Consider the following 23,486-nt stretch of genomic DNA (forward strand, 5'->3'; position numbering starts at 1 on the left):
AGCAAGATACAGCTTAATGACTAAGTCTTCATGCTACAATATACTGGTTGTCAGTGTCAGAAACAATAGCTAAACATTTAAAGATACAAGTTGCTCTGATACAAGCCATTTATTAAGTGATCCACTTATTACTGAAAGTGTTACTTATAATGGTTCAAGACCCTAAATTGTACAAAGAAAATTGAAATCAATTTTTGACTATTGATAAGAGGTGAAGGGTAAATCAGCTGTTATATTATTAAATACTTGACAGTATACACAGCTGTAACACTGGTGAAACTCAGCAAGTTGGGCAGCATCTAGAGAGGGGAATAAACAGTTGACTAGAAAGGAAGGGGGAAGGGAAGGAGTACAAGCTAGAAGGTGATAGGTGAAACCAGGCGAGGGGAGTGGGTGCAGGTTGAAGTAAGTAGGCTGAGAAAAGGAGGAATCCCATAGCAGACTAAAAGTGCACCATGGAAGAAAAGGAAAGAGGCAAGGGGAAAGACTGGGAGGGTAACCAGAAAGGAGAATGTTTAAAATAGCGAGGGGGTTAATTACCGGAAGTTGGAGAAATTGATGTTCATCTCTTAGGTTGGAGGCTACCCAAACAGAACTTAATCCTCCAAATTGGCCTCATCATGGAAGCCACGGACAGATGTCAGAATGGGAATAGGAAGTCCAGCTGAAGAGGATGGCCACCAGAAGATTCTGCCTTTTGCAGCAGACAGAAAAAAGGTGCTCAACATGTCGCCCAGTCTGTCGAGTCTCATTGATGTAGAAACCATACTCAAGAGCACTGGATACAACAGTTAGGCTCAAAAACTAAACTGTTATCTGCTCTACTTCAATGAGATCCAACAGATTGGGAAATTGTTTTGCCAAGCACCTTCACGGTCTGCAACAAAAGGCAAGATCTCCCAGTGGCTACCCATTTCAATTCAATTCCCATTCTGACATGTCTGTCAACAAGTGATCCATGCTAAATTTATATGCAAGTTGAAAGCAAAATATTACACATTTTATAAATTTCAGGTGCTTGAGAAATGATCATGTCCCACAGATGTCAAACAACAACTTTAAAGGAGATGCATCCAAAAAAAAAATCACATCTTTCAACCAATTTCCAGTCACTCTACCATAATCAGTGTTACATATGGGCGTATTGCCAAGACAGACTCACCTGTACAACCTGTATTAATAACCAGGTTTCAAAACCTTGGTATCTGTTCCTTTCTCTGCAACACTATCACTGAATTCCACGTTGGGAGACCAGTGCAAACCATTAATGACATCTCTCCAAATGATAGGCTTAAAGCAATATGTTTAACCCACTGTTCTCTCTATTCTCATGATTGTGTGGCAGCTGAAGTGCCATCTGTAAATATACAGAGAATCATACGACATAAGAGCAGAATTAGGCCATCAAGTCTACTCCACCATTTCATCATGGCTGATCCATTTCCGTTAACCTGCCTTCTCCCCATAAACTTCCATGCCCTGACCAATCAAGATCCTATCAAACTCCACTTTAAATCCACCCAGTGACCTGGCCTTCTCAGCCACCTGTGGTAACCACTATTGGCAGAATCTGAGATGGATACAGATGTGAGGTAGATTGCCTAGTTGAGAAGTATCGCAACAACGACCCTGCTAAAATTGAGTGTAAAACTGAGGAACAGGGTGTGGACTTTAGAGGGGAAGTTCAGAGAACACACATCAGTCCTCACTGAGGGCTCAGCAGTGGAAAGCATAAATAGCTTCAAGTTCCTGGGCCCAAAACATTAATCCAATTGCCAGCAGCTGTACTTTAAGAGCTTGAGGAAATTTGGTACATTCAGGATTTCCAAATTTCCATGGATATGCAGTTATCCGAGTTGCATCACAGCCTGCTGTGGAGGCTCCAATGCACAGGATCAAGGGAGGCTGCAGAGGGTTGTAGAATCAGCCAGCCCCATCATTGAAACAAGCCTCCCAACAATCAAGGATACCTTCAAGAGGTGGTGCCCCAAGAGGGCAGCATGCATCGCTGAAGTCCCTCAACATCCAGGACACTCCCTCTTATTTTTACTATTGGGGAGGAAGTACAGGAGCCTTAAAACCCACACTCAGTGATTCAGAAACAGCTTCTTCCCCTTCATCATCAGATTTCTGGAGTCTCTGAAAACCACCTCATTATTCCTTTTCACTATTTATTTTTGTAATGTTACATCCTTGCACTGCACTGCTTCCACAAAACAAATTTCACGTCATCTAATTCAGTGATAATAAACCCGATTCTGAGAAGTGAGGTCAGAGTACAAGAAATATCAGGAAATGAGCAGCCTGTGCAATCCTCAACACTAATTCACAATCCCCAGTGGGCATTGCATCTTGTCAATAAGGCAAGGAAACCAGCTAATCACCAACTCCTGAATTCCACGTTAAACAATACTCAAACTCTGAAGGGCAACAATTTATTCTGGACGGGGATTTTAAATGCCCACCAAGAATGGCCAGCTTAGTGATCATGCTCCCATATCCTGAAGGACAAACTGCCAGGCCAGGAAATGGAAGAATTCCACAACTCCTCATAGAGGTTGTACAGTACCTAACAGAATTAAGGATCTAACATTATCTCATAATATGCACCTCTTACAGTTCTTGGAATTCTGCATTCTTCAATTATCTTTGAGCTGAAAGCTGAACCCCTGATTGCAACTCAAAGGCAAGAGTTCACTAAACAACAGGCAGTAAATAACTAAAGCTTGCGGCACACATATATACAGTACTATAAACATTACTGCAGACACCTTTTCCAAAATCAGTATCATTTGCAATTCCTCAAGCAAGATCACAACAACATTCAAGCATGGCCTGAAAAGTGCCAAACAACATTCATACCACAGAATTACTAGACAGTGACCAGCTCCACAACGACTTTCCCTCAATTACAGTAAAACAAAGAAGCTGGTCATTGATGCTGACGTAGAGATGGTTGCGAGCTTCAAGTTTGAAGGTGTAAATGTCATCAACAATTTGTATTGGTTTGCCGAGAAAGCACACCAGAAAGGGTGAGGAAATTTAGCATTTCTTCAATGACACACCAATTCAATATTTATAGATACACCATAGAAAGCATCCAGGCTGGATGTATCACGGCTAGGTATGGTAAGAGTACAGGAAATTGAAGATGTGAACGTAGCCCAGTCAAACCCCTCTCCCTTACTCCATCTAAACTTCTCACTTGGGGAAAGCAGCCAACATAATCAAGGATTCCTTACACTTCAGTCATTCTCCTTTCTCCTATTAAAGGATACCAAAGCTTGAGAGTACCAACTACTAGATTCAAGAACAACTGTTATCAGACTCTTGGACAGATCTCTCACACTGTAAAGACCAACTCTTGATCTCCCAATCCCACTCTGGCTGTTGCACAGTATTTGTCTATCTGTAACCGCAGCACTACATTGCTTTTCTTTTTACACCCTTAATGTAATTTTGAGTAACATGATCTGTTGAGGATGGCAAGCAAAACAAAAGCTTTTCACTGTATCCTGATGCATCTGACAATAAACTAATCCAATCACTACCAACCAGCTTGATATTCAATGTCATAACCAGAAGTCCTAGGAGTTCAGTCCTGACCAGAAATTCATTAGGCCAATCACACAAAAACAATAACAGTGATGACTGGATCAGAGACTTAATATTCTGTAGCAAACGACTCAGTTTCTGAGACCACAAGACCTTTTCCAACAAGGCATGAATGTGATGGAATAGTCTTCACCTGAGAGTACAGCTCCAACAATTCAAAGAGCTTATCATCCTGGACAAAACAGCATTGCCCATGTCTACAACTCCAGAAGGGGGTTAAAAAGAAACAAGCACTCTTAAAATAAACAGAACAACAAAAGCTATTGAAATGCACAAAAAGGAATCTTGTAATTATAATGCAATGCAACAAATGGGCAAAATTATTTAATATCTCACTTTTGGTTATTGAAAAACCCACTGAGTGGGTTCCAGTCTCTTCATACATTTTCAGTTTACCAATGCAAGAATTTATAGTCATGTTTACCACGTACATTTAAAAACTATAGGCAGGAAATCAAAACTCTATCAAAAGTTATCACGCGATAGTATTAGGCATACTTCAAGGTAGAATCCTGCCAGTTATTCTCTGGCTATGCCCGTTTCAAAACAGACATTTGTTGCCCTAATGTATCTTGTACATATTTCTTAGACAGTGTCAGGAAATGCACTTCAACAGATAAAAAGTCTGTAGAATTTAGTATTCAATTTCTTTTGATATAGGAATCATTAAAGGCACAGTTATGTTCTGATGAACAATCTGAACTTAAAAGTTTCGAAATGATGTAACACTTCACCATCATATCACAAGTCACTTGAGAGCTCTCTTAAAACTGAATATGGAAGTCCTACAGTCTGATTGACAATGCCACTTTATCTACGGTCTGTTTTGCCCATTTTCCTCTTGCCAACGAGAAGATGTTTGGGTTTAAGGTTAAATACATGTCGATCGGCTTCTCCTTTCTTGCCCATGCGATTCATATCCTGCTGAGAGTTCTTCATCATCTTCTTCACCTTCTTCAACATCTATGTAAGGAATAAAGACATTCAAGTCAAAAGAAGTGGGACAACACTTGCTTTACACAACATTATTGAAGGCATAAGCTATATAAAAAAAAACAAAATTAAAAGATGGACCAGGGTTGATTTTATACCCTAAAGCTACCATTCTTTAAAATAAACAAACTTAAATCCTACAATTCAGAGCAATCTCCCGAAAAATAGTGATTTTGAACTTTCTGCGCAGGAGTGTATTTGGATTTGAGAAAAAACAAAATGTCATATGCAGGGTGGGTTTGAAACCAAATAACCAACTTCCCAATGCATTACTGAAAGGCAAAGAGGTACTGCTCCCACTGTACAAGATACAGTGGTGTTGAATGGCTGGGGTCAATTTACCAAAGTGAGACCAAGATTAACAATCCAAGTCAAGTGCAAATATCACCATGGAATAGCTTTGGAACTTCAATGAATCCACTGGAATTTGAAAAAAACTAGGGATCACGAACTCTTAAAATGTTGGGTATGCCATTAGACACTGAAATGAGATGACACCTGCAAAAAGAAAGGTGGCGGATCTTTGAAATAGTATTTATTCATTGCAAGCTTAGTTATTCATTTCTTTCAAGATTGAAATTGATAAATTGATAGGTATTAGATAACGCAAGGATGTGGAATAGGGCAGGAATAAGGTGTGCATAGATCAGCCATGAAGTTACTACAAGGTAGAGTAGGCTCAAGGGGCTGAATAGTCTGTTTCTCCATTTTTAAAATTTCCTTTATGGGTGATTAAAGCCCACAAAACAAGTGCTGTACTAATACTATATACCCCTATTCCATTGACGTCCTCAGTATCGAGTTACTACACTAAAATTAACGATGATGAGCCATCTTACTGACAACATCCTTTATCCTGTTTCCTGAGGATCTTGCGGCAATTATCAAAATTCCTAACATGAAAACAACTGAGACTTCCTCAAAAGGTGACAAGGCAAAATAAAGCCCAAATCTTGAAAACATCCCAACCTAAAAGTGTACAGATCTTGATTCCAAAAGTGATCAAGTTCCAACCAAGAAATTATTCATCATAGTTCTCGGACATATCCCCTAAATCAGGGTTCACAACCTTTATTTTTATGCCTTATCATTAACCAAGGGGTCCATGTCCCAGGTTGGGATTCCTGCCCTAAATGATCAGGTTTTAACACATTATCACTTGTAGATCCACTGATGTTAATGGTCAGTTCAATGACGTGCTCATTTCAGTAGAACGGATAGGAACCACTTTTGCTTCTCCACACTACAGTCAGTTTGGGTATGAACTGGGAACTAACCTTTTCATCACGCACACCAGACACATCACGGGGAGTACGAGAAGTGCTGCGACTGCGCGCTTTAGACGTTGGTGGCTGAGATTCTTCGCGCTTGCGCTTCCTGGTGACACTTCTAGACCGCCGAGCTTGTTCTGCGTAGTGTGTCTAAACAGTATGCAAACAAAAATAAAATGTTATCCACACTTCAGTAGCTTTGAAACACTCAATATACAAGTGACAGTGCATTAACAACTAAATTTATTACCTTTATTGCATACGCAAACCAAATATAAGAATATTCTAATTTTTAGCAACTTTCTGCAGTGTACAAAAATATTAAATCCCAAAGAATGCTAATTGCAAATTGGCATTATTTTCAAAGAACGGTATAGTTTGTGACTTTGAAAGGCATTGGATTTCAAAATAGAATATACTCAGTTTTCTTTCAATATTTGCAATATATTCACTCGTAACAGGAAACAAAAGGAGGAAGAATGGCAGGAGTTACAATAGCTCCTGTCCTCAGCATAACTACTGGTCACGTTTTGGGTTTCGAAACGTCTCTGTTACTCTAATGTGTTAACATGTAACAGAAGCCATCGTATAAGTGAACAACCATATTCCAGTATTTTATCAATTGAAAAATTATATTGACTTAGATAAATTCATATATTATTGTCACAAGTACCAAGATGTGAATTTTTTTTTTGTTTTGCATGCTATCCATACAGATCATTTCATTATATTAGTGCATTGAGATAATTACATCAAAAAAATTATAGAATGTAGAATAAATAATCCCCTATAATTTGGATTAAAATTGACACAATTTATGGAAATCTCAATGCAAATTCTCCCATACACTTGGCTCCAGGACCAAGCAACACCTCGTACAAAGTGTACGAGAACTGCCCCAAACTCCTGCTGCGTCTGTGGAAGATCCTGAGAATCTTCTGGAGAAGGGGGAAGATTCCAGAACAGTGGAGAGTGGCTGAAGGGGTGTGGATCCCGAAGGAGGAAAATGCCACCCAGATAGATCAGTTTCGCATCATCTCCCTGCTGTGTGTCGAGGCGAAGATCTTCTTCAGTGCCGTTTCTAACTGGCTGTGCACCTACCTAGCAAAGAACACCTATATTGATACATCAGTCCAGAAGGGTGGCATTTCAGGGATGCCGGGCTGTCTGGAGCACATCGGTGTGGTAACACAGCTCATCAGGGAGGCCAGAGAGAACAAGGGCAACCTGTCAGTGTTGTGGCTCGACCTGGCAAATGCATATGGCTCCATTCCACACAAGCTGGTGCAGCTCACGCTGACCCAATATCACGTCCCCAGCAGAATCAGAGACCTTATCGCTGATTATTACAGCAACTTCAGGATGAGGGTCTCTTCAGGAGCAATTACATCAACCTGGCACAAGGTGGAGATGGGCATCATCACAGGGTGCACTATATCAGTGACACTGTTCTCCCTCGCCATGAACATGCTCACTAAGTCTGCTGAACCAGAGTGCAGAGGGCCCAGAATGAATTCCGCTCAACGGCAACCACCTATCAGGGCATTCATGGATGACCTTACAGTCACCACAGAATCAGTCCCAGGCTGCCGGTAGATTCTGCAAGGTCTCGAAAAGCTGGTGGAGTGGGCCCGGATGCGTTTCAAACCTGCCAAATCAAGATCGATGGTGCTGAGGAAAGGGAAGGTGGAGAACAAGTTCCGGTTCAGCATTGTAGGCACAGCCATCCCAACCATCACAGAAAAGCCAGTCACCTTAGGCAAAGTTTTTGACAGCTCTTTAAGGGACACAACATCCATTCAGGCAACCTGCACTGAGTTGGATGGCTGGCTGAAATCTGTGGACAAGTCTGGTCTACCTGGGAAGTTTAAAGCCTGGGTGTATCAGCATGGCATTCTTCCCAGAATCCTGTGGCCCCTCCTCGTCTATGCAGTTCTGATCTCGACAGTCGAAACCTTAGAGAGGAGGGTTAGCAACTACCTCAGGAGATGGCTGGGGCTGCCAAAGAGCCTGAGCAGCATCGCACTCTATGGACACCACAACAAACTGCAACTGCCCGTCAAATCCTTGGAGGAAGAATTCAAGATAACAAGAGCCAGAGAAGGGCCACAATATAGGGACTCAAGTGACCCGAAGGTGGCTAGAGCAGGGATCCAAGTAAGTACTGGCAGGAAGTGGAGGGCAGAGGAAGCTGTTCTGGAGGCAGAGGCCAGGCTGCGTCACAGGAGGCTGGTGGGAGTGGTCACATGAGGCCGAGCTGGGCTAGGATCCTTTCTAACTCCCCAAATGGACACCAGAGGGAAGAGAAGGCGTCATCTAGTTCAGGAGGAGGTGAGAGCAGTAGTGGAGGAGATGAGAGCCTGCAAGGCGGTGGGAATGAAGCAACAGGGAGCTTAGACAAGATGGGAGAATGCGATTGAGAAGAAAGTGACCTGGGCTGATCTTTGGAAAGCCGAACCACACCGCATCCAATTTCTCATCCAGGCAGTGTACGATGTGCTTCCAAGCCCATCAAACCTGCACACATGGGGCAAGGCAGACTCATCTGCATGCCCACTGTGCTCCAAGTGAGGAACCCTGGAGCACATCCTCAGCGGCTGTGCAAGGGCACTTGGTGAGGGACGGTACAGGTGGAGGCATGATCAGGTCCTGAAGACCATCGCTGAAGCCGTTAGCGCAGGAGTTGAGTGGGCGAAGCGGTCCTGACCCTCCAAGCAGACCATTGCCTTTGTCAGAGCTGGGGAGCAGCCAATACCCGCCAAAAGAACATCTGCAGGCATTCTGACCTCTGCAAGGGACTGGCAGCTGTTTGTGGACCTCGAACGGCAGCTGAAGTTCCCCAACCATATCGCAGCCACCGCCCTACGACCAGCCATTGTCCTAGTGTCTGAGTCTGCTAAGCAAGTGGTGCTGCTGGAGCTGACAGTCCCATGGGAAGATAGCTTGGAAGAGGCCTTTGAAAGGAAGCTCTCCAAGTACGCAGGACTGGTCAGCAACAGTCAGCAGGCTGGATGGAGAGTGAGGTGTCTCCCAGTGGAGGTTGGTTGTAGGGGATTTGTAGCCCGTTCTTTAGTTAGAGCCTTCAGCATTTTGGGCATCGAGGGACAGAAGAAGAGGAGAGCCATCCGCAGTACCATCGATGCGGCAGAGAGGGCCTCAAGATGGCTGTGGCTCAAAAGAGGGGAGCCATGGAGTCATAAGTAGCTAGCCATCTGGACAGAAGCTGGGGTCTGATCAGCCCCGGCTGGGTCACCTGGAGGAGGTTGTATGATGTTGAAAGACCCAAAACACCCGATGATTCCAGGAACATCACTGAAGATGTGTCCAGAAGCATCAATAGATGTATGTACACAGCAGAACATTTTTCAAGCTATAATAAGTTATGTCTCATGGCTGAATACACCAATGATTGGATACAGCATGTATACCATTAGTTTAATGAAAGACAGTGTTCGGGTGACTATTCAATGACATGAAATTGTGGCAAAGTCTGTACAGTAATATGTTATATAGAAATGGAGGTTCTGACTTGTGGTAAAATCGACCTAAACATTTTTCGGGAACAGAGCTTTTACATAACACAGGGACTGCAAGTATAGTTATCTCAAATGCAAATTTTCAAAGTGCCAACAGTTACATGCTAGTCACAGAGATACCTATTGCACAAGATCTTCTAAAACAAGTACTTCAAGAATCAACAAAACTTGTCTTTGTAATCAAGTCCAGAAGTGCCAAGGATCCTTCACTTGATTTGTGAGGCAGAATGAGAATCAGGTATATTATCACGGGCATGTGCCATGAAATTTGTTAATTATTAACAGCAGTTCAAAGCAATACATAATAATATATAAAGAAAAAATAAGTATGTATATTGAATAGATTAAAAATGCTGTAAAAACAGAAATTATATGTATATTTTAAAAAATGAGGTAGTGCTTATGGATTCAATGTCCATTTAGGAATCATATGGCACAGGGGAAGAAGCCGTTTCTGAATCGCTGAGTGTGTGCCTTAAAGCATCTGTACCTCCTTCATGACAGTAACCATGAGAAGAAGGCATCCCCTGGGTAAGCATAAGGCATTTTTATATAAAATTCAGCAGATCAAAAAGGAGGTGTTGATATACAGTGGATTTGGCCACAGAACCAAAATGTATTTTAAGTAATATTCATTAAAATCAACTTTACCTCATCTTTGTTGGCCATATCCAAACCAAGGGATCCCATCTCCTTTTCCAAAGTTTTTCTTTCAACCTGCAAAATATTCAGAAAGAAACCAAAACTCAAAAATGACTAAAATTGATCAGGGAGCTCCATTGTCAGTATACACAAAAATCCATTATTTGAAACGACAAATCACAACAGTGTCTCCTTGAAAAATAGAGGATTTGAACTTCCACCAGATGAGAGTAGCTGGATTTTAGGAAAGCACAAAATTTCACGTGCAGGGTGCATCTTAAAGCACATAACTAACTCCTCAAAACACTGCTTGTGTTGCTTAAGTACTTGCCTTTTTAGCAGTTCTGGGCATTTTGGGGCCTTTTTTTGTTTGTTTTTCTCTCGACAGCAATATTCGCATCTTTTTCTTCTCTCGTATCTGAGCAGCCAACTTTCTGATATCTCTCATTTCCTCATCCTCGCTGTCGGAATCTGAATCATATTCCCCTGCTAATTGTTTCAATTCTTCTTCTTTTTCCAGGTTTACAAGTTTCTGAAAAGGTACAGTTACAATATTTTAAACTGAGCCTCAATTCCAAAATAGTTGACGGACAAAAAGCACATGTTAAAATATACACCGAAAAGAACTTCCAATGCTGAAGCTATTGTCGTAAATCAGTAAGTTTTAAAAACAATTATCACAATTCTATTCCATATAAGCATTTAGATCTAGTCAATAATTCACAAATAACACATGTTGTTTCATTCAGCTAAATATAACATAATTGATCTTCATAAAGTGGAAAAAAGCATAATCCTAGTTTACAAACTGTGAACTGTTGATCAAAACTGCAATGACGGCTACTGCATGAAAATTTCAGGAAAAGGAAGAACCAAGGGATTGGACAAATGCTAGGTATTAATTATTTATTCATTTGATCAGCCACAACTAATGATAAACTTCCCTTTGGCAGATGAGTTAGTAACACAGGCTTAAGGTATTGAAGGGATTCTACCAAACGGCTTCCTCTGCTCAAAACATTCAAACAATTTTCCCCATTCAGAATCAGCCAGAGTAGAACTAAAAATTTGAAATATATTATTTATCTATAAAATCTTTACATGGTTGAGAATTGTAAAGGAACCTCTTCCCCCATTAACATTAAGAATTTGAATTTAAATTACTATGAGCACTGATATGTACTGAAGAACTACTTCCATCAAGGATGAAGCTTGCTTCCCCTTTTATGACTGCACTGCTTGAGTGAATGAAAACACTGAATGCTCAGAATTTTTAAACATATTGATTAAGCAACCAGTGCAACTGTATTAAGGACAGAATTGCATCTCGTATTAAAATTCAGTATAGGCCTTTTGTGATGACATTTAGAGTGGAAATGAACAATAAAATTTGAAGGTTGATAAAAGTCTTGAGGGATTAGAAGTCACTGGTAAGACCAGCAGTTTTCTCCATCCTTAAATACAAAATTACATTGGTGGTTTACAATTACAAATCAACCACACTGAAAGACATTAGTAAACTAGATGCATTTTCCTTTTAGAAACATGATAACCCAATAGTTTCATGATCATTACTAATACTAGCTTTTGTAAACGTACAGGATTTATATTTAATGCTTCAACTTGATAACATTCAGCTATGCACCTAGATCACAGCCTAACCCTCTGCTTAATTAATTTAACTACAAATGTTAATGTACAAGTAGAATGTTGACAGTATGTCCACCACGCTTCAATTTATACCACAGTAAAACTACAATGTTGATGTTTCTTTAGTAAATTTTTTATTGATCTACAAAACAGTGTTGGCAAGATGCCAAATTAAAATTGAAATGCTAAATTTTAACTCACCTTCATAATATCAGGGTCGATGTAGTCAGCCACATTATGACCTTCCCATATCTCAGGTATCAGATCTTGCTTCTCACACTCATTCATCAGATCCCAGTATTCTAAATGAGAAAAAAAACAAGATATCTTGGTACATCAATAATAGATACCAGCTACCACTAATGAGATGACAAACTAAAGTATAATTTCCAGACATTTGTGTTTGGCTGCAAAGTAAGTTTTGCCACTGCTGTTGGAAACTTCTGGAAAAGACTTAGGCTTAGATTGACCTCCCTTCGAAGTCACAAAGCTGAATCAAGACTGCATGTCAGGTCTTCAATTATATATTTTTTCTATTTGCACAAATGTTATGTAAGTGCCAAGCTTCAAATGGGTCATTGAAAGAAGCTCAAAATATGACAGAACAAGACAGTTATAGCTATGATGCCAGTCTAATGGGTAAGAAAATTAACAATGGAGAATCAATGTTTTGCCTGGCAAAACAATATGGAAGGAGCTCATTGCCAATTTAGAACAAGGTTATGCACTTCAGCTGAATTTTGTATTACCTGGGTATTTTGGTAATCAGAGGCCTACTAAGATGCAAAAGCTAAATTTATGCTAACCCTCTTGAGGCTGACTTCACCCACAGCCCATGGACTCACTTTCAAGGGCTCTTCATGTCATGTGGTCATTCATTGATCCTAAGGTGTTCCTTAGAATTTACGGTGAATGCCCGCATGAAAATGAATCTCAGGGTTATGTATGGTGACATAAGGTCATTTGATAAAGAAATTACTTTGAACAAGTGGACATAAAATTACTTCTAAAAAATCATTGAATAATGTTCATATACGCTTCTAATTTAAACTTTTGTTACTTGGTTTAGGTTACCTTTATTCATCAGAATAAGGCCTCTCAAATTGTTTACGTCACTTTTTTTAAAATTATAATTTAAAATGCTACAGAACATCTATTATTCCAGAAAAGTACTTACTTTGGAGATCCAGAATATAATCATCGCCCATCTCCAACTCCAAGTCCCGCTCCTGTCAGATGAGAGTCTTTCATGAAAACATAGTTGAGAAACGCAAATCAATTGTTTGCAACTGAAAATCATACCAACCGTTTTTCGCTTTGGCATATCCACCTCCATTTTTCTGCGTGTGGTAGCTCCTTCAGGAATCCAGGGTGGTCTCTCCTGCAAGAGTACAAGATAAAACTATGTTTAATATCAATTTAACAGAAGATACCAGAAAATACTAATTTATGTTGTGCAAATTTACCAAGTGGTGCTTTATATTAGATAACCAATATATCAATTTCTAGTAACTCAATCAAACAGTAATACTAAAGACTTCTGCGTGGTAATTCTAATCTAATCTAAAAAATCTAATTCAGCCTGGGTAAAAATCTCAACCGGTCATGTCAGCCAAAAAAGTAGGCAAGAGAGAAAATAGAAGAACTCCTACAGTTTTTGTATACAGTATTTTCTGCAGAAGAACCCAAGTATTAATTCCAAATGAATCCAAAATCGTGCTTCTACACTAAAATAGTTTGCCTGCTACCAGAGCTGAGTAAGTAAGTCTGAACCATTGGGTAAATGATCCTGATATAATATTTGATTAATCAAAAAAATGGTACTATGATAAAGTAGCAATGCTTCATAAACATTGGTAAGAGATCTGCTTCAACTACTTCTCCTAGCAGCACTTTCTAGGCCTCTGCAACTATGTAAAAAGACCTGCCTTGTAAATCTCCTTTGAAGTTTTCCCCCCTCTCACCTTAATCCTATGCTCCTTATATTTGACATCGATAGAAATAAAATTAAAAATTTATAAATTACAATTATGTCAAACACAAAAGGGTGGTAGGAAGTTGAATTTAGCAGCTGCCATCACCAGGTATACCAGATCGTAAAACATAGGTGCAGAATCAGGCCATTCGGCCCTCTGCGCCTGCTCTGCGATTCCATCATGGCTGATCCATCATCCCTCTCAGCCCCATTCTCCTGCAATATTCCAAGTGCAGTCTGAACAATTCCTTATGAAGCCTCAGCATTACATCCTTGCTTTTGTATTCTAGTCCTCTCCAAATGAATGCTAGTATTACATTTGCCTTCCTTACTGCTGACTCAATCTGCAAGTGAACCCTTAGGGAATCATGCTCGCGGGCTCCCAAGTCCCTTTGCACCTCTGATTTGTGTATTTTCTCTCCCATTTAGAAAACAGTACACACCTGTATACCTTGTGCCAAAATGCACCACCATGCACTTCCATACATTATAATCCATCTGCCATTTCTTTGCCCATTCCCCTAATCTGTCCAAGTCCTTCTGCAACTGCTTCTTCAACACTGCTTCCAATCATCAAACTTGGCCACAAAGCCAACAATTCCTTTATCCAAATCATTGATGTGCAGCCCCAACACCAACCCCTGCAGCACATCACCTGTCGTTGGCAGCCAACCAGAAAAGCCCCTTTTATTCCCACTTTTTGCCTGCCAGTCAGCCAAACTTCTATTCATTCTAGTATATTTCCTGTAAAACCATGGGCTCCCATCTTGTAAAGCAGTCTCAAGTGTGATACCTTGACAAAGGCCTTCTGAAAATCCAAGTAAACAACATTCACTGAATCTCCTTTGTATATCCTGCTTGTTACTTCCTCAAAGAACTCCAATAGATTTGTCAGGCAAGATTTCCCCTTTAAAAAAAAATCATGCTGACTTTGGCCTATTTTCTCATGTGCCTCCAAGTACCCTGAGACCTCTTTCTTAATAATCCATTCTAACATCTTCCCAACCACTGAAGTCAGGCTAACTGTGAAGTGACATTTGCAACTTTCCAGTCCTCCGGAACTATTCCAGAAACTAGTGATTCTTGAAAGGTCATTACTAATGTCTCCACAATCTCTTTAGTTTCCTCTTTCAGAACCCTGGGGTGAAGTTCATCCGGTCCAGGTGACTTATCTACCTTCAGATCTTTCTGCTTCCCAAGCATTTGTTCCTTGCAATAGCAACTACACTCACTTCTGCCTCCTGACATATTCAAGTATTTGGCATACTGCTAGTGTCTCCCACACTGAAGACAGGTGCAAAATACCTATTAGTTTCATCTGCTGTTTCTTTGTCCCCCATTACTATCTCATCAGCATAACTTTCCAGTAGTCTGATAAACACTCTTCTCTCTCTTTTATTCTTTATATATCTGGGGGGAGGGAACTTTTTGTATCCTCTTTAACGTTATTGGCTAATTTGCCTTCCTATTTCATCTTTTCTCTGTTTTTTTTTAAGTTGGCTTCTGCTGCCTTTTTTTTAAAAAAAAGCTTCCCACTAATTTTTGCTTTGTTATATACCTTCACTTTTGCTTTTATGGTGTATTTGACTTCCCTTGTCAGCTGCAGTTGTCTCATCCTCCCTTTAGAATACTTTTTCATCCTTGGCGTATCCTGCACCTTCCAATTTTCCCCCAGAAACTCCAGCCACTGCTGTTCTACCATCATCTTATCCAGTGACCCCTTCCAATCAACCTTGGCAAGCTCCTCTCTCATGCATCTGTGGTTCCCATTTACTTCACTGTAATACTGGTACATTTCTTAGAAAAATATTAGAGTTGTTAATTATGTGTTAAATTGCAAGTCTATATCATAGCAATGGCAGGAGTATTTTAACTCACCTTCTGATCCCTCTTTGCTGGGACAGCTAGATGGAGTCTGTTCAATAAATCATTCACCTTTTTACCTTTCATCTTGGTATCAACACGATGTGCAAGCAATCTGTCACAAGCCTGGCAGGGAATATGTCGACCAATTTCAATAAATTAATAATGACATTTCTTTTTCTAAGACAAAAATATATAACATAAATAACAGAAATCTTAGATATCATTGTAACAACACAGAACATTAAATTAATCCCGTGGAATAATCTAAATTAACCTAAAATAGGAGGACAACAAGATGTTTCAGCTGTTAAGTTACTGCCTCACAGATCCAGTGACCCACATTCAATCCCAACTTCTCCTGTATAAAGTTTGCATGCTCGCCTTGTGACTAGAGGTTCCCCTTGAGTGCCCTAATCTTCTCCTATTTCTGGGTTGGTGTATTAAATATTGCCTCTTAGGTAGATTAGTGGTATACTCTGAGGGGAATTGATGGCAATGTGAAGGAGAATAAAATGGGAATATTGCAACTTAATGTTTGATGGTCAGCACAGACTCAGTGAGTCAAACGGCCCATTTTTATTCTGTATGATACTATAATTCTAAGTAGCTTCCTCTATATTTTGAAACCAACACATTTTGCAGCGTGACTTTTAAAACTTGCTGCCACCTTTCAAGATTAACAAATTCATTCCGGTTAACTTTATCCTTTTTCTAAAGAATTTAAGAGGTATTGAAATAAGATTACAGTACAGCAAAGAAAACTAATTACCCCAGAATTCAATTGCAATTGAAATCTACTCCAAGTTCCTCTGAATACATTTACATTATACTTAAAAACTAATCTTTAAGTCATAATGATGCAGGAAGTTTGTATCAAAAGGATTCAAATGCAAATCACAACTGAACTAAAATGAGAAACGCAAATGCATTCACCTCAGTTTTCACTTTAATGATACCCTCCTCTGTCCAAGTACTTGTCTCTGTAACAGTGATTCCTTCTGCCATCAAATCTGCAAAGATTTTCTGCAAGAATAAGATGTAATTGTGATTGAATTGTCACAGTTGAAACTGAACAAGAAATGTAAATATCAAAATATTTTCAAATGTATGTATGTCTTCCAGAAATGGAAAATGTCAAACTGCTTTGGTTGAAAATCAAACTGAGTACAAATATGGATAACAACTTCTTCAAAGGTAAAGTAATACTTCCTAAAGTAGATATTACAGGCGATCAGGTGCGAGGCTTGGCTTTAATGCTGCAATATGATTAGCAAAACCACTAACCTTGTGTTCTTCAGAAAGTTCCTCTATTCTCTTTATATCAGATTTGTTTGCAATAATAATCAGGGGCTGAAACAAAGAAAATCAATAAAATTAAGTGCCAGTTTTCCTCAATTGTAAGATCACATGTAAATTTTTAAAAGACCAACACAAATGAACAATGGAGCTTCACAAAACCACCACTGTCTCCACATTAACAGGCATACTCTTGTCAATACAATTTTCCCAAGTTATGCTTAAACATATGAATAAAGCTGCTGATAATTTCCACATTCCATTTGCCTCCCCTTGTTACTTGATCAAGTAAAAGGTAAGCTAACTTGTGGAAAGCTGTTTTAGTCATACAGAACAGAAACACCATGTTCACGTTTCCATTTCCAGTGTTTAGTTTTGCTCCAAACAGATTATGGAATGCCTTTCATAACCTTGCCTCAATGTCCCAAGATGTTTTACAGCTTGAGAATTGCTTTGAATTGTGGTCACTGTCATAAATAGGATATCCAGCAGCTAATTTGTATTCACCAACAGGCTCTCATACAACAATTAAATAAGACATTAATCTGCTTTAGTGATGCTGATTGCAAGATAATATTTGCTACAATTTGAGATAAATTTCTTCTCTTCCTTGCACATTGTTGGAATATTTTTCATTCAAATTATCGAAGTTAAACTTTGTACATGTGTATTCTTTGCTTAACATTTTAAAAACTGCATAAACTTTTTCAAATTAAAGCAACGGAATTAACCCAGAGACAGCAAGAAATATCAAGGGTTTGCTTTAATGTTTTAATCAAATTACAACAGGCACAGTCTTTGTATATGTCATCACATCTAAAATATCCAACTAAATGTTGCATACTCAAAATTAATGCTTTACCTTATTGGCAAAGAGAGGTCTAATGTTTTTGAAGAGATCCAGTTGCTCTTCCACAGTGTGGCCACACTGTTCAGACACATCCATCACATACAGAACAGCAGCCCGGAGATGAGCCAATGCAGTGATCGCCTGCATCTCAATCGTGTTCCGCTCTTCCAGTGGATGATCCAAGATGCCCGGAGTATCAACCACCTGAACCAGAAGGATATCACACAGCACCAGCCTGATCTCAGATTATTTCGTTTCTCATTTAAGAATACAGTACAGCATTAATCATCTCTGAAAACCTCCCACTACATTTACTGAATTAACTGCAAACCTTTGACTCTAATCCAGTTGGGAAAGATGTCCTTCACTCTGTTCTATTGATATGATGTTGCTAAGTAAGAATTGTACTCATCTATCAAACTCAATACATTAATCATTTGATCAAAGTGTCCCTTTAAGTCCACAAGAATTATCAGCAGCTACAATCCAAAGCCAATCAAAGAGTCAGCATTTCTCTACATTATCAAGATGTTTTTCCTTTTCGATGTTGCACAATTTGCACATTGACTGTATGTCCATCTTTGTGTGCAGTTTTTCATTGATTCTGTTGCATTTCTTTGTACTTACTGTATATGGTGACACATGTATTTTGATAATAAATTTACTTTGAACATACTGACATCCTTTGAAATTGCTAACAATTTCTTGGGTCAGAAAGGCCAATGTCAACCACAATTCCCAATACTTTGCAATTCAAAGAAGGAATTCAGAATATGTTTATATGTGAACTTTCATGTAAATCTTGAAGGACACGACTTGAGTCGTGATTCTCTGCTGGGCTAGGCCTATCACTTATACTATAAAGTAAATGAGACAAGTTTGTGGAAACTAACCTGCCAACGCAGATACTTGTAATCCATATGTCCCACAAATAATGACTTTGTGGTAAAAGCATATGGCTGTACATCAACATCTGCTCGAGTAATCTGCAAGTAAATATTAAACCAGTTAATCCATGGCTGCAAATTTTTAAACAAAAATCAGAATATTTTGAAAAATAATGAAAATGTTTATTGAGTCAAGATTAAATTATGTTTAACCTTAAAAAACGTCAGTATAAATTATGAATAATTTTGCCAATTCTTATTACTGAATCTGCAAAATTGCCATTGTTTCACACCATTGTAACCCAAACAATCCACTATTTATTTATTTCAAAATAATTCCTGTCTAGCAGAGTTTTTCACAAATTAAAAACAAAAGAAACAACATTTATGCCTTTCTTCATCAGGGTCATGCATGAAATATGCAGAAGTTGTTCACTTAAAAATATTTTCCCATAAAGCTCAACTCTAACCAAATATCAATTAGTTTAAGAGATGTTAAAAGTATTTCAAGAGTATCAAAAATATTTTACTGGATATATCCTTTTCATGATCTGTTTGCCTGGAAAGCAGACTGTCCCATAAAAGCTATTCAATATCAAACTCCTAAAAGTCACGAATCTAAATGCTTGTGATACTGCCTTCCTTTATATCACAGAGCAACAAACCAAGGTGACAATACTACAATGTCACTGATCAGAAATGATGCACAGACCTTGGGGTGACCTTGACTGTATGACTATGTTAAAGTGGCTCAAATGCAGGTATTGTATACTCATGTTATTTTTCAGACACGTAAATAAAAGCTACATGGCTATTTTCCATTAACATCCATTAATATTTTATAAGTGCCTAGGCACGTCGACTTTTGAGAATTTGCCCAACTACAATTTTGAAAATGTGAGGCATATGTTGTTAAAACACAATTACAAAACACCTTTTAAATAACAATGACTGAAGGTGTAGTGAGTTTAAAAAGTGACTAAAACTAAAGAAATTTAAGCAAAAACCTGATTACCAATGGGAAGCACCATTTTTCCACTAACAGCAAACTGGATGCAGTTACTGTTGGGAATTATCAAGACTTTGTTCTTCCTCAAGGTCTTTCAAAATCTCAAGAGGCAAACAGGTTAAATGCCGCAGTTACAATAATTGCAGATGTATGATGCAATATTCCTTCAACTCCACAATATAACAACGCTGCAAATTAATATGCTCATTTAAAATTGGAATTTGTATATGCCACTTTCCAACTTATGGGAAATGCCTTAACTGAACCAAACTAACATAACTAACGTTTTGTATGTGTTTTGAAAAGTGATCAATAGCAAAAGTAAAAAAAGGATCTAAATTTTTCTTAAGCATTAAAATGGAACCCGCACCCACCACTTCTGCTGTCAGCTCGTTCCATGCTCTCACCACCCTCTGAGTGAAGAAGCTCCCCCTCATGATCCCTTTAAGCATTTCACTTTTCACCCTTAACCCATGAGTTCTAGTCTTATCCAACATCAATGGAAAAGCATATTTGCATTTACCCAACCTATGCTCCTCATAATTTTGTATACTTCTATCAAATCGCCACTCATATTCTCCTTCGCTCCGGGTTATAAAGTCCTAACCTACTGAACCTTTCCCCACAGGTCAGGTCCTCAAGTCCTGGCTTTGCTAAAGTCCATGTCTACATCCACCACATTGCCTTCATCAACTTTCCTGCTAACTTCCTTGAAAAACTCCAAGATTGGTTAGACACCACTTACCATGCACAAAGCCATACTTTGTCAGTTCCTGTCTATCCAAATACTTACATATCCAGTCCCTGAGAATATTCCAATAACTTACCCACGACTGATGTCAGGCTCACCAACCTGTAACTTCCCAGCTTACTCTTAGAGCCTTTCTTAAATAATAGAACAACATTAGCTATCCTCCAATCCTCTGGTACCTCACCCATGGCTAAAGACATTTTAAATGCCTCTGCTAGGGCCACTGTAATTTCTTCACTAGTCTCCCACAAGGTCTGAGGGAACTTCATGCTGGGATATAGAGCTGGGGAGGAATGCAAAAGGAGAGCAGCATGTCGCCAACAGTAATAATAATTAAGTAATTAACATTGTTATCCAATGATCCCAACATTAAATTAGAGCTGCCTGGACTACAAATGCCTGCATGTAATACAATAGCATTTCTTTATTGCTACCCGACAGGGATAAGACTGCATGCCAAACTTAGTGTGACAATGTTATCTTATGAATAATTTAGTTATGGCATTGATCAGTAGACAAACTAATTATCAACAAACTTAAATCAGCTTTTCAAATAGTACAGCAAGGCATTCATCACATCAGTAACTTGGCTGTTGTACATTTTAGACTTAACATTTTCATCATCTTTGCAAATGATGAAAATGTACTTTCATTTTAAAATCGAAGTTTTAAGGAATGATTAATCACCCATTAAGATTTTATTTCAAAGCACACACCTTGTTGATAAAGCTGGATTTTCCAACATTAGGGTACCCACAGAGCAATAGAGTCCTTGTGTTGGGATCGATAGAAGGCAGACGAGAAAGATGCTGCCGCACTGAAAGAAATATTAATGCACTTATTAGATATTAAGGTACTGGACATTCTGTTCACTAAAATATACAAAACTGGTCAGAACAAGAAGAGTTCAAATTAATTCCATCTTATAAATCATACTTGTCTGGGTAAGAAGCTATTAACTTTAAACAAATGAAATTTTATTGAAAGATGCAGGTAGGTCTATTAGCATTAACCTTCAAAAATGTGGCCAGGATGAGACCCATTACTAGGTAATTTCACCTGCATGAGTGATGCCTGTAGATTTTATTATTTTACATAATTTGGAGAACTACTGTCACACTATAATAACTACTACCTGAGCAAGTGAATGAACGATAAGTTATTTGTCAATAATAAAACATCAAAATATTTCATAAAATAATTTACTTTTGATAATATGACTTCTCATTAAGGTATGAGCAATTTAATTATTTTCCAGTAATAACATTTTATGAATTACAATAGTGAACTATGGTGTGGTTAAAACAAAAGCAAACAAGCTTTAAAAAAAGCACAGCATTTCATCCAGTGGACCTTAGATAACAATTATGCGTACCAAACACCACAATCAGGGGACTTAGAGAAACTGATGGGTTAATAGATTGAAAATGTTCATTGGTTTGGAGGCTAGAACTTGTGTACACATCAACACCTGGGACTGAGTGTTGGCAAGGCACCAACAAAATCTTAAATTTAGTTTCTAAATATTGATAAAGGGCATTACAAAGCAAAATATTACCTCAAAAGTCTGCAAGATCCCAAGCCATAATAAACAAGTGCAAGACAATCTGGCACTTACCCTGCTCTAAATATTCCAAACTTTGCTTCTGTCTTTTGAGAATAGTGCACATGCGCCCCAGTGCCGCACGCTTCAGCTGCTTACAACGGTACAGAGAATCGCCATATTTCATCAAACGTACATAGTCCTTAGCAACACTAATTGAAAAATAGGATTTTGATTAAGGCTCAATTAAAAATTTGTATAATGTAATCAAGAGCTAATAAGTGGATAAACTATAATCTATGTACAGCAGATAGGATTAGCTTGGATTGGCACAGACGTCATGCATCAAGGTTCGGAGACACCAATAAATTATGTCCATTATGTTTGCTGCAACAACCCATTTACTTCATTACCTGCATATCTTACACTGACCCAAAAGTTGTGCACCTTTTTCCAACCACAAATCTTTGTCATTAGTCTTCTTTCCTTTCCCCTCCTACACCTTACTTATAACCTATTTTAGAAAACCAGATTTTCGTTGGTGTACTTGGAAGACTGATTACCTCATAGGTTAAAGATAGAAGGAGCATCACTACTTCAAAGCTGCAGCCAAATAAACATCTGATGTGTGATTAGATTACAAATTAGATTACATAAATAAATGGAAGAATTACTTTTAAAATGCTTGATTTGATCTCGTCAATTTGGTCTTATTTTTTTAAAAAATCAATTAGCAACTCTGTCACGAACATCATACCATATGGAAGTCTATATAACAGAAACTTGAATAAGGCCGTTAGTTATGTTTTATTTATTAAGGTGCAATACCCAGCAAGATATTTTTCTGTTAGTACAAGAGTGCAAATTCACTTGACTTAAGGAACTCTGAATCTTTCAAACTCAACTGCAGCACAGTATTCTGTCCAACTGATTGTAGTAATTCATTTGTTTTTCTAACAAAACAACCTCATGCATGGTCTAAAGTTATTACAATACTTATGATATGAAAAGTAGAGATAAATATAGATCTTACTTGTCAATAAGGTTCTTTGCAATATTAATCTGTCCTAATGCCAGTTTATAGTGATCTTTGTCATACAGCACATTCATCAAGTCAGCATAGAATGGGTGCACATCCTACAGAGAAAAGTTTCACAATTCCTTATACAAGCTCATTGAAACAGCTGCCAGAAATTATACTGATTTAAATTTGTAATAAAAGTTATTTGAAATTCTGGATATTTCAAGCCATTGCTCAATTATTTAATGATGAATTCTTCAATTTTATCACCCTTACTAAACCAAACATATCATGGGATTGGATGCATTAAAAAAATCAATTGGTATCAAAAAGAAGCTTCTGCTGGAAGTTCCACTTCATTGACATTACCCAAAGTAATCGCCAATTGACAACAGATTTATAAAGCATCAACCGTGATGACTACAAATGTGCATTTTTATAAGAAACCCTGTGTTCAAAATATATTTCCACTTTAAACTCTAAATAACACAGGGAACATCCTTCCCCAAAAAAAACTATGCAAGTCCATAGAAAAAACCCACAACCAAGATTTGATAACTTTATTTTTATAATAAAATGAT

General features: G+C 38.4%; 1 protein-coding gene across 1 annotated transcript in view; it reads right to left on the reverse strand.

The window, feature by feature from the left end:
- Positions 1 to 99: 99 nt before the first annotated feature.
- Positions 100 to 23,486, reverse strand: part of gtpbp4 (GTP binding protein 4) — a 29,191-nt gene continuing 5,804 nt past the window's right edge. Inside the window, exons 3-17 of the mRNA XM_063044390.1 lie at positions 22,918 to 23,021; positions 21,960 to 22,096; positions 21,058 to 21,158; positions 18,588 to 18,680; positions 17,707 to 17,898; positions 16,833 to 16,898; positions 16,482 to 16,571; positions 15,561 to 15,671; positions 13,014 to 13,088; positions 12,885 to 12,936; positions 11,909 to 12,009; positions 10,389 to 10,589; positions 10,067 to 10,132; positions 5,886 to 6,029; positions 100 to 4,578 (exon numbers count right to left, since the gene is read on the reverse strand). Coding sequence (XP_062900460.1) covers positions 4,426 to 4,578; positions 5,886 to 6,029; positions 10,067 to 10,132; positions 10,389 to 10,589; positions 11,909 to 12,009; positions 12,885 to 12,936; positions 13,014 to 13,088; positions 15,561 to 15,671; positions 16,482 to 16,571; positions 16,833 to 16,898; positions 17,707 to 17,898; positions 18,588 to 18,680; positions 21,058 to 21,158; positions 21,960 to 22,096; positions 22,918 to 23,021 — 1,686 coding nt within the window. The 3' untranslated portion in view covers positions 100 to 4,425. The remainder of the gene's footprint in view (positions 4,579 to 5,885; positions 6,030 to 10,066; positions 10,133 to 10,388; positions 10,590 to 11,908; positions 12,010 to 12,884; positions 12,937 to 13,013; positions 13,089 to 15,560; positions 15,672 to 16,481; positions 16,572 to 16,832; positions 16,899 to 17,706; positions 17,899 to 18,587; positions 18,681 to 21,057; positions 21,159 to 21,959; positions 22,097 to 22,917; positions 23,022 to 23,486) is intronic.

Source organism: Mobula hypostoma, chromosome 3, assembly GCF_963921235.1.
Source record: "Mobula hypostoma chromosome 3, sMobHyp1.1, whole genome shotgun sequence".
Lineage (NCBI taxonomy): Eukaryota > Metazoa > Chordata > Chondrichthyes > Myliobatiformes > Myliobatidae > Mobula > Mobula hypostoma.